Below are 18,108 nucleotides of genomic sequence, written 5' to 3'. Positions count from 1 at the left end.
AGATTTTTTTAAAAAAGGGTTTGTCCCAGTGAACTACATATTCATGTTCCTTGAATATTTACAATGCGAATCCAAATATTTGAGATATGATATACTAGTAAACTAATTGTTGCATGTTTGCTATCTTCCAAAGATAAACTTCACTGCATTTCAAGTGTGTTGATTGATTTTGATAGAGTCGAAACTAAATAGGCCACACGTACCTTTGGAAGGTTGCCATGGAGTGTGCACGTGATAGACTTTGCTTTGGAACGTTGTCATGCAAAGTGCACGAAGATAAGTGACTCACCTATGAAAGAATCATAAATGGTACTTTTGACTTAAGTACCAGGTTCTAAATGTAATACCATACTCCAAAATCACAGATCTCCAAAAATTCGTGAAAGTATAGAATACAACTGACCAAAAGAACTGGGGTTTAAATGAATATATTACATTTCGATAAAATTGTATGGGGTATTGTCATATCCTTTTTTACACAATTTTTGTCAACGTAAAACAAAGAGCTAAATTACTTTTCTGCAGTGGCTTATTTTGATATCTCTACATCTCCATAAAAATGTTAAACTAAGGTAAGGGTAGCATTGTAAATTGCATTTTAATTATTTCTACTATTTACTGTTTCTGCCATTCCTCTGAACCATCAGTCAACCGATGACAACTATATTTGGTGAATGATATTTGAAACAAAGTCAACAAGCTTACAGTAAGTGTTGCAAGCAACACACGTCCCCTGTCGTCAGTTACATTTTCTAATCTATGGCAAGTTATTAGTGCTTAGGTATTCTATTATTGTATCAAGTTTGAACAAATTCTGTTCTCAAGTTATCGTCCAGAAACGAAAATTTGTGAAACAAACTATTTCAGTAACAGTGCCCTTTTTAGTTGGCCTTTTGACCCGAAATTCACTCCCAAACTATTTTTTCTCCTATGCTATTATTGTATGAAGTTTGAACAAATTCCGTGGATGTGTTCTTAATTATCAATCGGAAACTAAAATTTGTGAAACAATATATTTTTAGTTACAGTGACGTTTCTAATTGACCCTTTGACCCCAAAGGCAATCCCAAACTTTATTTTTTTATGTGCTTCCATTGTGTGTAACTTGATCAAAATCCGTTCATATTTTTCTCGAGTCATCGTCTGGAAACAAAATTGTTTTAAACAATCTATTTTTAGTAACAGTGACCTTTGTAGGTTACCTTTTGACCCATAATTCTATCCCAAGCGGTATTTTCTCATATGCTGCCATTGATTGAAGTTTGAATAAAATCCGTTGACTTTTTTCTATTTATCGTCTGGAAATGTAATTTTAAACAGTCTTTTTAAGTAACAGTGAAACCTTTGTAGTCGAACTTTTGACCCCGAATTCAATCCCAGACTGTATTTTCCCTATATGTAACTATTGGGTGAAGTTTGATCAAAGTCCATGCAATAGTTCTCAAGTTATCATTTCGACGAACGGACGGACACTCCAGTTTCACCGGCAGGGGACTGATAACGGTCGCAAGTAAAAACAAACCTTAGCTACATAATGACGTGACTTGGGTTTTTTTTCTTACTGAAGTCGGGTTTTTTTTTTTCGATCAAGGTCATACGTCATATGACTTAACATGACATCATCATGATGTCACCATTGTCACGTGGGTCAGTTTAAAGTAGAACGACGTTTGCATGCATTTCTGTTTGTGACATTAAAAATAAATAATCAAAGGTATAACTTCTTCGTAATATATTGATAAGTGTTGAAAAAATTAGGATGAGTGTAAGAACAATTAAAAGCTAACACATATGAAACAATAACAAAAGGAGAACATTTTGTATGTTGATTTTTAATTGTTGATACCCCTATCTTCCATCGCTGATATGTTTCTATTTGATTATTAGCAAAGACGCTTACCCTTCCGAAACGTGCTATCTGGTTATATCTCTTTGTTTAGTACTCTAAATTATCTTCTCCTTTTATACAATGTACTTACAGTCAAACCCTCTTGGCGACCTCATCTGTGAAAAGACTAGCTGCATAATAAGGCCACTTTATTGTAAGGCCACTTTATTGGGGTTCCAAATGATCAATTTCACACCAATTTGCCCGTTGTATAAAGACCACTTAGCTATTCAAACTATTTGTTTCTTGATCCCTTGGGCGTGCTTTGTACACAGGTTTTACTGTGTTCTGATAAAAAGAGTGGCACCTGACAGTTAGTCAAAATAATCCGAATATTTTATCTAATATAAAAACACATATCAGTCTTATCTGGCCCTAAAAATAAAAAATAAATAAATACATCACAGAAAGTCATTGGACAGATAGCCAAATAAAACCAGATGGTAATGATTGAGCTGACAATTAGCCTGGATTTCTTCGATTTTAAATGTGTAGTATTCTAATGGTAAAGTTTAATTTAACTGCAAAATCATATATTTTCTATAATAGAAGTAGTTAGCACTAAAACAGTTTTTACTTCTTTCAATAAATGAGCATGATCAATTTACAATCTGATACCCCTCGAGAATATGATGAAACAAATTAACGTCAGTTTTGACCCGTTTTTGTCACACGTAGGTATATACATGTTTACTCATGGCGGTAAGAAAATATATAAGATTGTAAATTAAAAGATTTCTTCGTTAAATTCAGCTTAAGTTGTTAGTAGTAAGTATCATGCACTGGCTATGTGTGTAATTTAACATTTAAGCAGAGTAGCCGATGTATGATATTATTTTCTGTAACTGGAAAAACCAGTGCTTGATTGTATGTCATAGTATATCAGTGATTCCTAGACTTGCTTTCAGACCTTAAACGTTATCAGCCATCTCTCAAACACTTATAGATTCCCGGGTATTGTACGGTAGGGGTGGCATCTACCCGTCATCTCTAACCATCAAGCATTCTCATTCGCTTGTAGAAGCTCAGCGGACCCGAACTAACTTCTCGCTGCTGACGGGGGTGGGAACAACCGTTATAACTAAGTGTCGTCTGCCCGACTGTACAACTCAGTTTCTATAACTTTATAAGGTGTAGAAACAACCTTTGTTCTCTCAATAGCATTGTTGGCTATTGAAATGTGACGTCACATGGTAAAATTATATTTCATTGGACAAGGGAGCACACTTCTTCATTCACAATATTTACAAAATATACGTTAACCGTGTGATACCACTTACATACAGACTCGGGATTCCAGCAGAATCCCACCACTGTGATTATATATCGGCTTTCAATCCAATCTTGGAGACATAGTATGGCTCTTTCTCATGTAAAGTCATTAACTTCACCTATTCAGGATATTTAAATAGAAAATTACATTTTACCTTCGTATTTAATACACCTTTTAATTTTTTCATAATATTCGCATTTAAAACTTTTCAAACAAGCATCTATTATTACTTTGAAGCGTTTTGATAAGGACTGGCAACAGTTACCGGTATAAATTGGGTGTGATCAAGGAGTTGTCTTTGATTGCAGACCTGGTACTATGCCGGAGTATAATACCAACTGCCCTATGACATCGCTTACACTGGAAGCTATTGCCTGCAAAGAGGAAGACGCTGTAGTTGTTGATTACATACTGAAATGTGAGTATTTACATTATTTATATAATATTTATTTATTTTTCATTATTTTATAATTTTTTCGATACTATGCATTATTTTCTACGAAAATTTAGCGGAATAGATAAATATGAAATTAATTTCATATTCATTGCATATTATTTTCAAACGATATGAGTCATCGAATTTTGTTTATATGGTTGTTTGCAAAGAGAAAGCAACACAGTAAAACCGTGAGAAAGTGACGGCGTTTATTATATAAGAATAAACATAATTATGAGTTCTGCATGCAGTTCAATGCTTTTCAATATGAATTCCATTTTTAATTTCCACGATCTTACGCAAGGATTTTAAATTTTGACAGTCATTATAATATAACTGTCAAGATTCTATTTCTTCTTCCTCCTTGTTGATTTTTTTGTTTTATCTTTACGTGAGGCACAGGTGTGAATATATCTCCTCATTAGGCCTATCAGAGTGGATGTAATACCTGTGTTGAACTGAAAAGGAACATAACATCATTATATATAAAATGTCAATAATACACGTTGTTGACAAAACGAAATGAATTATTTCGAACAAAGAAAATGCACAAATTAAGTTTCATACCTGTATAAGAATCAATTAAGAGATCAAAGGGCTTATGCCGATTTCAATGTTTACCGTTCCCTACAGATACTTATTCACTTGCTCTGAACAAGAGATAAGGTGGACTGGTACAAATAAACAGCAGTACTTTAACTTCATTTTTTTAACAACTCGTGCTCGTTGGCCGTCGAGTCAGCGTATGACAGGGTGTGTGGACGATAATAATCGTTTTCATTGAAAACTTCCTTTGTACGATTCTTACTGGGCATGTTTTCTCTGAATGATAAAATGATAACGCCATTGTGGTCTACCGGTGCTGACTTTTTTATCTGCACACGTATAGGCACGCTACCTGTTTGATGTCATCCGAGTTCACACTCCTTCGTTTGTCAAGTAGCACCCTATCTACAGATCCGTCTATTTGTTCTTGTTTAAACTTTCTAACGAATGAATAGATAGACACTGACGGAGTGAAAAAACGCCATTTTAACACCTGCGATACTCTCTCCGTAAAGATGTGTTAAATTTCGCAAAGAAATATGTTAAACTTGCTTTTAAACTGAAAAGACAAATAGAGTGGGTTTTTATCTGATAATGAAGCGTGTTGATACATACACTTCTTTACATCGCTTTCTGGGTAACAGAATATCAACACAGCTTTATAAGAAATGGTATATGCTAAGTGAAGTATGATTTTAAAAAATGTATGAAAAACATGACGTTAAGAGTCGAAAGTAACAGGGACTTATGACACTCTTTAATTTATACGTATTTAGGATGTGGAAAACAATATGAATATAATATATTTTATTAATTTGATATGAATAATGATGGGGGATTTTCTGCCTTAAAGAAAGCCAATCCTTTATCTATGCTGGTATATAAGGAATTATATTTCAAGATAGTTTATCTGCGAATTCACTTTTCTTTTGCTGTCGAATCACAATATAAATGCCCCGATGATACATTTAAATAATCGTTTCATCGTAACATATACTTACTGAATTCCTTTCTTCTCGTCATTTAAATGAATTTGTTTTCATCTACTTAATTCTTTTCTTTAACATACCATTATGGCTTACATTGATCAACCCACGATATCAACTATCTGCGTTAATCTTGAATTCAAACGCGTTCATCTGTGGCATAGCAATTACTTGTCATCGCTGGTTTGAGTATTCATCGAATCATCTAATCATCGTTCTCATAAAGGTCAATTCATTGAACTTTTCATTTGCAATCATCGCCACAGCTGTTGAGACTTGTTAAAGTAATGAAAAAGAATTGACATCATTGACGGGCAAAATTACTTGTATAGACTGTACTCATAAACGCTTTCTTTCATAAGATGATTTTGAGAAGCAAATTGTTAAATGCATTACAACCATTGCCTTTATCTATCTACATATAATGGTACTTAATTTGTTAGATAAAGAGTTGTTTCCTGTTACTGTGTTATTCTTTTGAATGTCTCTGATTTTAGTTCATTTCAAGGGCAAATATGGTAATGTATCATATTCGCGTTAAAAAGGACAACTCACTTTGCCTTGTTTATGTAGCCTCGTACAAAAAAAGCTTTACTTTCCGATTGTTTTTCCATGAATTCCGATAATTCAACAAATCTCATCAAATTGAATTGTGCTAAGTTATAGAAATCATTTTCTTCTTTCAGGAAACATTATCATTATACTTTATGCACCGAATTCTTCACTACTATAACCTTCACTCATGTTCCATGTGAAGTCTCAACCAAGGGAATTTTGCATTTAAACATCAGAATTTGCAGCCACATGTGTATTTTATACATCAAAATCTTTTGAAGTTTAAAGTGGGTCTAGAGATGTTATATCGGATTTTATTGAATGCTGCAAATGATAAAAAGCCATACCACTCCAGGAAAGGTCGATCAATTCTTACATTTTGTTGGAACGAGGTATCACATGCTTTCAATTGTAGAACCCAAAGAACAAATGTCATGGTTGAAGAAGAGGTCATGAAAAACTATAAATTCACCTATATGATAAATACCCCTTAATGATATTATTATCAGATTTGGAAATGGATATCATCTTAGAATTAATCTTCGATATATTGCGGAAATATATTGTTGCCCAATTCATGTTGATATGATATAATGCATGTTTATCTTAAGGTTCACGGGCTTCTTGTTTACTTCCTTTCCATTGTCTTTTGATTAGCCACTTTCACTTTCGTATAAGTGTGATATATAAATGATCAAGGAAATTATTCCCGTAATCAGAGATCGTGATCAAAATGATTTCAAACAGTCTTTTTTGCATCCGTATATTGAGCTGTTTCGGATTGCAGTTATAGTTTTTCTTTAAATTCTGTTTTCAATGGCAATTATGTTTCAAATTCCTCTGAGACAAAAAATGTATTTTTTTTATAATAAACAATACATACCTCATGACACTAATGATTATTCAGTTTAGTAAATAAACAGTTAATTATGTTCTTAAAAGGGAATTAACCCTAGATAAAGCTGGTTTATCTGATAAGATCGCAATTTTTGAGTCAGGAATAGAAAAATCTCATTTCTGAAAACAGAAATATTAGTGATATAAAAATGAATCTTTAACATAAGGTTTTTCTTTTCTTTTTTTCTTTCTTACAAAAACAACATCTAATGCTCCAAAAACATGTCATATATTTGATGGCTGCTGAGGTTGGGGCCTTGGCATCAGCCTGCAAAGATATAAAACAATGTATTTAGCACATGCATTGTAATCATCCGAAATATTCATAATGACATTTAACAATTTTGAGCGTACATTTCAGCATTTTCTGAAATAAAATCGGTTACTGATTTCAGAGACAGGACGCGTGACAAAGACCCTTGGCAAGACATGAACCGCGCGACAGAGGTCACTGTAGGACACTGTCTGGTCAAGTGCCTTTGTTGTCCGGTGTCGTCCTCACACCGTTTACAGTTAACTACAACTAAAATTATTTCGAAATAAAATCATTTACTTAATCGTCTATTTAAAAAAAATCTGGATATGAAATTTCATATAGGTATAACTTTGATCTTAGTGCACCTGATATGAAATGGCATCTATACTGCAATATCATGCTGTGGGCGTATGGCTAAAGATGGATCGGACCATGTCACTGTTTTATAGATTCAAGTGGAAGTGATGATGGTTGGTTTATAAAAAAAAGCAATCCATTACCCCGTAGACATTATCCATCACCCCTCTTTAACAATCTTACAGGCGGTTCAGATTTCAATACACGATATAAAAATCCACCAGCTATAACCATCAATAGAAATTAAACACTAGTGCGCGATAGCATCTCCTCGCCCCGTATGTCAAACCCATACCCTGTCCCACGTCGCCAAGAGGCAAGATCCTACATTACACCCAATACATAACAAGTTAATTCAAATCTATGTATATCTCTTTTTACTTAAACGTGTGATTTAATTCTATTGCTTTCATCCATTTCAATACCGTAATATGAGAATCCATATAGAAAACATGAAGTGGCTCTCGTTTCCTTGTCTGGATGATTACGTTATATATAACTTAACGATTGTTCTATTAGACGCGCTTGTTTTTCTATTCTACTGTTATATCATCAAAAGTAATATTCTCGATTTTCGAGAGGAATTTTTTAAGGGGAGAACACACCATCCCCTTGTTTTGTGATGATGATATATCATATATGTATGACAGGTGTGACACAGGTGGGTATCGAATGAAATGTTCTATTTTATAAAACCCACTTGTTAGATACATGGTCTTAAGATTGGAACAATATACAAGGTATACAATTTCTTTGATTGAAAATAAATCGTTTATCTTGAATTTATTGACAAATAGAGACTGCTTTAAGAAGTATCTCTTTTCATAAAGAAAAGAATGTCTGATGAGCCAAGTTACTCTATCCCAGGTCTCTAGGTATAAACTATTTGGTATAATGTAACACGTATTCCATCAAAAGTGTCAAACTGTGGGGCATATATTCTGCTTTAAGAAAATATTACATCTAACCCAAAACTATAATTTCATTGGAGTAGATCCTTTTTCTAATGTTGGAATGTAACAATAAATCTTTGTTCCACTGTTAAAATTAAAGTTTATATTTGAAAATAAATCATATTTTTTTTTAGAAATTTTCGGTTTCATTTGTCATCATCTTATTATTTGTCTTGTCATGTAATATATTGGTAGATAATATTAACTGCAATAATAGTATCAATTTGTCTACTGTGTAATAGGATATGTATGGGTGTAACTGTCATAAATCAATAGAAACATATGTAATACAAAAAATACATCTTACATCTGGGAGAAGGCGATGATAGGTTGTTATAACTTATACTTAATGCCATGTTGTTAATATTTTCAACAATTAGAAATAAATATTGGGTGTCATCATTAGAAATCGAAAAATCACTAAAAGGTTAATGAGGACAATGTGGAAATTGCTCAGGTGAGGATCTTTTTTTTTGTCATTTGCTATAAATAACTTTTTTGTGATTTATTAATCATTTAACGATATCATATATAAACAGTCATTGTATTATCTTTTATATTTTTGTTTTTTATCCTGATTAAAATCATTAGTATACAGTTATATTATCAATGTCAGTTTCGAAAACTAATTTCTGTTCGGTAGTGATGGCTAAACAGATGTTGAAAGCACAACATCTGAAATATGTATTGATGAATTTCTTTCGTTTCTGCAAAAATGTTTCCGTATCGTTAAATAGGTTCGTTTGTACTTTTCCCTTCATATAACCCTTCATCTCGATGTCTCGAGATTTTCTATACAAAAAAAAATCCTTCTCTGGTTAAAGGGGTCAATAGGAGTGGACAAACATATAGGCCGGCGTAAGTAGCTATACAACTGTAATTTGTTGTTAGAACTTAAACAGCAATACAGGAAATATTCTGAATAGAGTTTTCCCTATAGAACATGGCCTGCATGTATGTGGACTATTAAAAAATAAAGTCCATTTTCAACAATCATTGTTCTGATTTATCGCCAACACAGGGAGATCTTCCATTTGTTCGTGCTAAGCTGTGGAAAATTGACAGAAACAAAACTGATTTTAATCTCCAGTTGAGTGAAGCGTGCGATAACATTGTCTAGAAACAATTGACATAATAATACCTTCGATTTCGTATTTGTTAAACTGTTCTTGTTTGATCAGTAATTATGGAATCAGTGTTTAAAGCAATATTGTTCTATTGAAACCTCATTATCTGTAAAGGGGTGCATTTGATGCCTGACTTAGCACATTGCGCACTTAACTAAAGAGTTGTGTAGCTATCGCTTATCTTTGAAATAAAAGTTCAAATGTGCATATTATGATATTAAAATATATCATGATGCAGATAATGAAAATGCACATAGCCATTATTCTCAACCACATGGCAAAAATCGTTAATTCCGAATCCAATACAGGTGCATTTAGTCGAACATTAATTTGATAAAGGATTATTTATTGCAATTGAAAATGCTGTTCACCCTTTAAAATTTATTTAAAATTATATTATGGTAGCCCATTGATTGACTACAAGCCTATTTATGGTACTGTTTGCAAGGTCCGTCATATTTCATCAATGAACGTTTTAATAGTTTTTTTTTATATGTGTTTCTCAAGGCGCGCACATCGTCAGAGAAGAAACGGTTTATGTAGATAGTGAACAGCTGTGAACACCAATATCAACGTAAGGCATTGTATATATACACCGTGTCACTGTTATTGTATGGATCCATAGCGAGGCGTGTTCCGTTCATGGTCCCTTTAATAACATTTATACAATTGTGGTTACACCGTCAGCTGCTTCCCAGTTCATATTATCATTTTATAATCAATTAAAATGGACAAGTTCGAAAGGCGAAAAAGTTTGTGCAACTGATGTCACGTCCATTATAATAAATCGATCCAATAGGAAATAAATTGATTAATTAGTTTGATGTGAATAACGTGTTGGCGCGAATAGAACATTAAGAAGATGAGTGAACCAAGATTTAAAGGAAAAAAATAAAGCAAATTTAAAATGTACCGAATACTCTCTATGTCCTATACAGTGGTAGGAAACTATCGGAAATACGCATTCAAATATTAAATTATAACACCATTTAGGTGTGTGAATTACAATTTGATTAATGTAACTCATAAAAAGTCTATCAGACTATTAGTTATTGCTATGAATATCTGACAAGAGGAAGCTATTAGAGGTGTGGTTATATACGGAACCGCGCAAACTTAGTATAATATATCGATACCACTAACTTATTCTACATTATTAATAACAATTATACGCATATCAAATATAAAAGATTTTGAAATCCCGTTGTAAATAATATAATTGTAATATACAATGTATATATGTAATTAGTTATAAGGAATGGGTTCAATAAAAAGTGTATAAGAATAAAAATCAAAAAATATAAAAGGAAATGGGTTGTATAGAGAGAATTTGTGAAAAGAACATTTGTGATGTTGATGCAACAAATACATGGTGATAAATGAGTGATTGAAAATTAAAAAAAAAAATGATTTCAGTGTGAAAAGTTACATTCCAGCTAATATTTTCTTTGATTTAAAAGAAAAAGAAAAAAAATAAGTTGATGGAGCTCAATATTAGAAAATGACAAAACATCAGTAGAAGTCATCATTCAACTTGAAGATAAGATAATCAGTATCCTTCGACATCAATTTATTTTGTTTGTCATGTTCAAATCATGATATCTTATGATATTAACAAGTATAAGATTAACATGTATACCATTACTATAGATAAGATCGATGAATTAGCTACAAGTGACTAATTCCATAATAAGAATTTGTATCTTGTGTGAAAATATGTAGATACTGAATATTCATTTGACCTGTAAATTTCACCTTTTAATTTTCTTCCAATTAACACGTGTCGAAATACTTGCCTCAAAGGTAATTTGATACGTTCATAGGTTTATCACCTGTCATTAAACAGCATTAACATAATTAGCACGCACCTTCAATGGTACTCACAGGTAAACGACACAAATTTCTTTGAAATTATTTGAGTTTCCTGTTGATTTTAATTATGATAAAGTAGATATTTAAATATGGGTTGTGTTTGTAACTCAATATAAGTGTTTGTTTAAAACTGCGACGATAATTTGAGCAACGATAGAGGCGACGATCGATAAAAAGGCGATAAAAATGGTGACTAAATTAGGATATTATAAGTCAATTTGAATTATATTTCTAAATATGTTAATAGTATTTGGTTAATTTAGTTGCTTATCGTGTGGCGTACTCAACATAATCCATAGACTGTTGAATATGACGCCTGCCATCTTTATAGATTGTTTTGACATTTTCTTGAGAGATTATTTACAACGATATAATTACTATTTAGAATTTATTTATTTTTTTATTCCATACGCTACTGTAGGATAGATAAATGAATATCGATAAAATGAATCTGTACACCAACCGCAAAGTCAATTGAATAGGTAAAATATGTTTCCTTGAAAAATACCGTGATAAAACACCCAGGCGCTCCGGAAGGTTAAGGTTCTGATAGTCGTCATTTCAATCTAGATCGTAACTATCCGCAAAAGTTTAGTGTTATATAGCAGAATTGTCGCAATACAGATGTTGAGCTATAGAAAACATCCTCATGATCTCTTAATGTATAAATTTTGAACGTGGATATATTTGCGAGTGTTCAATTTCGCGATTTGCATGTGTAATATTTCGCATACATTTCCATGTTTCCACTAGTACAATATCAATATCTTGATGCCAAATCGTTGTTATTTTTCATTATTGTCTTCAATTTTTGAATGTTACACACAGATTCCATACTTTTAAAACTAAAAACGACCCTTAAACAACTACATATGTATGTCAATAATTATATTCTAATATAATGGGCTCAGAAACATTACGTCATTTGTGTACGAGTATTCTATGAATCGGACATGAATATAAACAATTTTTCCACAAGATGTATCTAGGACTTTAGACGTTTTTCCGTTGCCTTTTTCGTTTTTTGATCTAGGTTTATTTTCTCAGACCTCTTATGTCCAAAGATACTAAAACTAGCTGACAACTAAAGACGAAAACCCAATGACCATAAAACTAGCTAATGACGAAGGGAGACTCGTCCTACAAGCTTTCACAATGAGATTCCATCAACTAGTATCTCTCATATGAGCTATCTAAATCACCATACGAAATGGCATTCTACATCAGATTGATATCTACATAACACTAGGCTTTGATATTCGTCGGCTACGGTCAATTTCTTTTCTAACCAGGCGTGACCCTAAACTTTGCATAGAAGCATATTGAGGAAACCTGAATGAAATAGCTTACATTTCAGCTATAGAAAAACCTAGTATTTCCTCGACTATATTAATCATTCGGTTAGGTGTTGGTGGTCCCTCATACTCCAGTAGGATTGTGGTTGCTGAAGAGTACTAGAATACGTTATCTAAAGTGCTCTAAATTCGCTTTACATTTTTTTTTTAAATTTCTGATTATTAACCTGCACTTTTGAAATGAAATTTGATATTGATTCATGTCCCAACCACGAGCGTGAACGTGAGTAGATATCGAATGAGACCGTATTATGAATATCTCGTTTACTTAAACATGTAATTCATTAAAAGGGTGGATTTTATTATAGTTACCCAAAGAGCATAGCAGAAAAATACTTCATCGAATTGTTGTCTCGTTTCCTGTCCATGCAATTAGTCATAACTGCGAGATTCTCGTTAAGCGAGAATATTTGATTGGTATTTTATGAATGTCTCACTCAGGTGTCAACTTCCGTATTGTAGTAAGAAAGCAAATATATCGTCATATAAGAAAAAAATAGTCCTAATGGTTTTGAAATTATCTTGATATCATTTTCTGAAAATTCGGGCTAAAACTTTTTTGATCATTTCACTTTTTAAAAATTGTAATTTTAAGCTTTCATATTAACACACGCCTAACCTGTCTTTTGTCGTTATTTTATTTATATATCCAAGTTGAAGTCTTGCCTCTCGAATCACATACGATTCAAAAACGACAAAACAGTTCTATAATGCTATCAAATATCATATATACAGTCATTTTTTATCCTCTTTCTCTTCAAATAAACCTTTGTTGTCCTCTCTGTATTTTCTATTAAACTCTAGTTGTCCTCTGTGTCTTTTCCATTAAACTTTTCAGACGATTAATTATCATCTTCGAAGCAAGATTTTACTCAAGGTTTTACTTGAAATCTTGAGAAACCAATAAAGAAATAAGCATTTCTAATTTTAACCGGTTCTTATTTCACATTAGATAAATATTTTGCGATATTCACAATTTCACAATCTGATAATTCAATATGATCATAAATCTCAAAAGTAACGATTTTATTGCAGTTTTTATATCGCATAATTATAAACTTTATAAAATTTAACTTATAATGGCTATTTTTATCAATGAATAATCACGCCAACATGTCCATGTCAGGTGACAAACTCAGACTTGGTGGTAGGTATAATCTGAAGTTTACAAATAGTGGACGACGTCTCAACACTCAACATAATGGAAACTCGTTGTCGTGTAAATTCTGTCAAAGTTTTATCAATGAAAGTGTCAGGAAAAGTCGACAGTATAACGTGAAAGTTGACGTATCATGAACAAGAATGAATGCAGACCTGATGCATATATTAAAATAGCCTGCGTTGACAATCTGAAATATCAGTATGGCATATTGACATTATAATAGACTCCATGCCTTCTGTAGGTAGCATATGTAATCTAATAAATCTTATCAATCTTGAGAAATTAGTCAATATTGTTCATTGATATAAGAGAATGTCTATGGATTTCTTTTTTTCCAATAGAGCTGTCCAGAATTAAGCGTTTGGGGTGATGCCCGTGTCATTCATGCGACATGGGGTTTCCGGGTACAAACCAAATCCTAGCCGACATTTGTCTAAAAAGCAAGATAATAATAGAAAACAGAAATTAGTGAGGGAGGGCATAAAGAGAGAAAGATTCGTCGATAAGCACAGCGATACACGTTATTTTGTGTCAAATAAAGATCAGATAACGAAAACCTTTGAAAGGTGAAGAATAAGAACTCTCGTGCCAAACGAGATTGTAAGTTATCGCGGGGTGAAAGGTCAGTAATTTTGATTTAAATGTGTAAGCTTAAGTAAAAAGTGAAAAAAGAACGCGTCTGATCATATAGACGTGTTGTCATCGTACCAAGCGGTAAAAGATCTCTGATAGCGCCCCCTGGTGTTATCAGATTTTTGACATTGTCTTAGGCGGCGCTGCTAGACACGAGGCGCAACCATTGTCCCGATACAAATATAAAATGACGCATGCATGATCAGCTAGATTGAGATAAAAATGAAAATTTCATTCTATCTGGATTAAACGAACTATCGGTATACATGTAACTAGATATGGACAGATGCAGAAGTTATTGTTTTGGAACAATCAAAGATTTCGATTTCAAACATTTTATTGTCAACGATAAAGGGGTGAGAGACGTCCAGATTTGCCTATATAAATCATTTCCTTAGAATCAAAGATAAGCAGTAAATGCGCACCTTAAATTCGTCTTTTCATCTATTATGTTTTAGATATATATAAACAAATCTAAAACTTGTCGAGAGAATGCAAAAGATCAATCAAATATCGAAATCACCCGTATACCACACAATAGTGTAAACGGTAATACCTATATACTGTAAATATTGGTATTTTCGCGTGGTGATATTTTCGAAAGGCTGTAAGATTTCAAACGACCCATGATGTGATAATGTTCTGCTATATCTCTTTAGTATTTTAAGCGCTTAGATATATCTGTGAAGATTAAATAAAAGCGAAATTTTTAAAAAGCCAAAATTTCAAAATGGTCGTGATCCTCTTTGCTGTTACTAGAATAACGAGTTTTAAATTGAGCAGAAGCATTGTGACCTTTTTTAAAACCTGATCGACATATATAAAAAGCTCCATCGAGCGTTTATAAATGTCATAACTTGGTGACAAGTTGAGGTGAGTAGACCTTTAGAGAAATGGGTAAATATGGATTTGAGTACTGGTCATAATAACATGGAACTCACGTGCGTTCCTAATAGGGAATAGAAAAATTCTACAATACATCCATGTTCAGTTTACTTTTTTCTCATTAGGGATCGCTAATTTACGAAGCTTTAGAAATTCCAGATATTTCTCAAGTAGAAAGACAGCAAATGTTGACCCTTGTAAATAGTTCTTGTGGGCTAGACACAAAAAAAATCGTCTTAGCAAACAAAGAAAAGAAATACAATGTATCCAAAGTGGAGGAGTCTTAAAGAACTTTAAAGGAACATTTAAGAGATTATAATTGGGAAAGCGTTCTTATCAGACTCTCGACAAACTTAAGCAATCATCAAAGATTTGCCTTGTCTATTTTAAAAAATGCAGGGCGGGTCAAAAATGGTTGGACGGCGTATTTGAAGCATCAGAAAATGAGACCACCGTTACGATCTATTGAAAGAGAGAGAGCTATTGAAAGAGGTGTACCCGTTGGTATGTGTATAACGTTACAGGCCAATGTCTGTCGCCACTACCGAATACCCCTGATTGGAGACTGTAACCATCACTGGAAACCTCATCAAAGTACTTATCTGCAGCGGCTCACCATAAAAAATCGTCCTGATTTTTTTTCTCTAATTTTATCATCAAACAGTTTTGGTTAATACATATTCGACTGCATTTATCCTCACTTCGAACCTCATTGTCGAAATGGTTTTAATTAGTCATCTATCTATCCACGCACATGTGCATGTCATGTTTTAAATAAAGTTGGATGATAGTAACATATAATATATGGTTGTCATATAGTATGTAATAGGCCTACATCATGTTTTCTTTAATAAAAATGACCCAACACCTGTGATCCATACTTGGATTGTGATATCAAACTCAACATGTAGACTACTAGTCTGTAATAGATATACCTTCACATAATCATTTTTTTATACATTTGGAAACTGTGATTATATACATAAAGTCTAGCATAATATCTTGAGATTTTGGTATTGTCTTATCCTGATATATTGATGCAAATATTGTAAACTGATATTAGGTGTGTTTTTTCTTACCTGTACACATCTGTTTTCGTATCGTCGCCGAGAACTGGATACATATGTACTATACATCAAAACCTATTTACCTACATGTTTGATGTCTTGGTAAACTAGGTTACATAACGTATACTTAAGTCATTAATCAAAGTATAGGCTATCCATAGTGTCATGTTAATTTGTCTATAAAGAGATAGTCATATGATAGTCGGGATGGTAGCATGAGAACTTTTAAATCCTTTTCGTATTCAATTATTAAAATAAGAAAAACTTTAAAGATGCTCCACCGCTGACAAATGGTATTTTTTCACTATCAAAAACAGAAGCAGACGATTTAGTATTTTTCTTCTGTTACAAAAGTTACTTACTTTACACCATTACCACCATTGAAAAGTTTGAGCTTCTAATTTTACTTCAAGTTAAAAATATGAAAAATAATTAATTGCATCCCGAAAAAATTCTATATGAAATGAAGTACTGATTGTGCATGCACCAAAGGCGAAATAAATTATTTCATATTATTTTTTGTGTTAATTAGGCATAAATATACACGATTAAACACAAATTATTGTTCGAATGTGCATATCATTTATGCTCTGTCGGCGGTGGAGCATCTTTAACATGCATTTGGATTATTCAGATTTTGTTTCTTTTAATTATAAATGAATAATATAATGTAAAAGAGATAAATTAAAATTCTTATAATAATGTACATGGATTTTTGTGAAATTCTGAATGACAACAGGAAATGTTAGTACAAATGTATATCATTTGTTGTTAAATTTTAAGTGTGATCTGTTTGTTCAGAATGATATCCGAAATATAAATGTAAAGTTATGGGATCCGTTTACTCTACTTTCTAATGAGGAATAAATAAAGAAGCACTAAACCCCAACAAAATAAAACCAATTCAAATTTGTCCTTTTAAATGTTTAGAGAAATTATTCTATTGTTCTGTAATATATTTTTTCCGTAAAACGCAATGTAATCGAACCCTCCTTTCTAGATAGTATCTCTATCACAAGCTATCACTTGTCAGCGGAGCATTCGTTTAGGTAAAATGTCGCCACCTTTCCGCTTGTGTCGTCTATAACCATTTACCTATGGACGAAATTAAACCTTAAATCAATACCCTTAAATTTTCTGATAAAATTGTTCCATTTCGGCTTTTAATGCATATCATGTTCGGTTCAACCTTTAGAGAACATAATCTCTTCAGTGTTCATAATTTTAATGATGGCATATCTAAAGTTGAATAAGAAACGAGAAATAGGGTAATTTCCTTACGGTACAACTATTAGTGTTTACAAATATGATCGCAACGATAAGTTTATTGGCCAAACACTCTTTAAATCCCAAATGCGGTTTCGAATGTTCCTACATATAAACGAAAACTATATATTACATTGGGCTTTTGAAAAACTAAATTTCGGGTTAGAACTTATAATATAACAAAAACATTTCCTGCACATTTCGGTGCCACAAGTCCTTGAGTACTGAATTTCGTTTACAGAGCTCTGGCCCAAGCGTAAATAGCACACTTACCTTTGTACAATCACACGTGCATGGACAATGTATCCACGTGTACCTCTGGAACCGGAGCGGATGTGTTTCGGAAGTAGTAAGTGAATTCAACTAATTCTTAGATTTTTCACGAAAATAGTACATTACTTACATAAGTGTGTAGATAGCTCCAGTGCTTAGACTGGTAGAAGTTCTTTCACTATTTGTAGAATATTGAATTGGTAACACAATATAAAGTGGGGTATTCTGTAAAGTTTGCGAACAAATGAAAGATAATGCTTAAGTTCGTTGGTTTGAAACTAAGCATTATGACTATTTCTATGACTTCATCAGCTAATGAAA

The 18,108-nt window shown here is 32.6% G+C and overlaps 1 protein-coding gene across 4 annotated transcripts in view; it reads left to right on the top strand.

Annotated features, from left to right (window-relative positions):
- Nucleotides 1-2,953: 2,953 nt before the first annotated feature.
- The window catches only part of LOC138321750 (nuclear receptor subfamily 5 group A member 2-like), a 49,931-nt gene continuing 34,776 nt past the window's right edge, over nt 2,954-18,108 (top strand). The window contains exons 1-2 of one of the 4 annotated variants that reach the window (XM_069265684.1): nt 2,954-3,081; nt 3,470-3,579. In XM_069265684.1, the coding sequence (XP_069121785.1) occupies nt 3,480-3,579 (100 nt within the window). In that variant the 5' untranslated portion in view covers nt 2,954-3,081; nt 3,470-3,479. Of the gene's footprint in view, nt 3,261-3,469; nt 3,580-17,755; nt 17,864-18,108 lie in introns of those variants that run through there. The other 3 variants (XM_069265681.1, XM_069265682.1, XM_069265685.1) reach the window with 3 other exon arrangements.

The sequence above is a fragment of the Argopecten irradians genome, chromosome 4 (assembly GCF_041381155.1).
Source record: "Argopecten irradians isolate NY chromosome 4, Ai_NY, whole genome shotgun sequence".
Lineage (NCBI taxonomy): Eukaryota > Metazoa > Mollusca > Bivalvia > Pectinida > Pectinidae > Argopecten > Argopecten irradians.
This window is presented reverse-complemented; position numbering and strand designations above follow the sequence as displayed.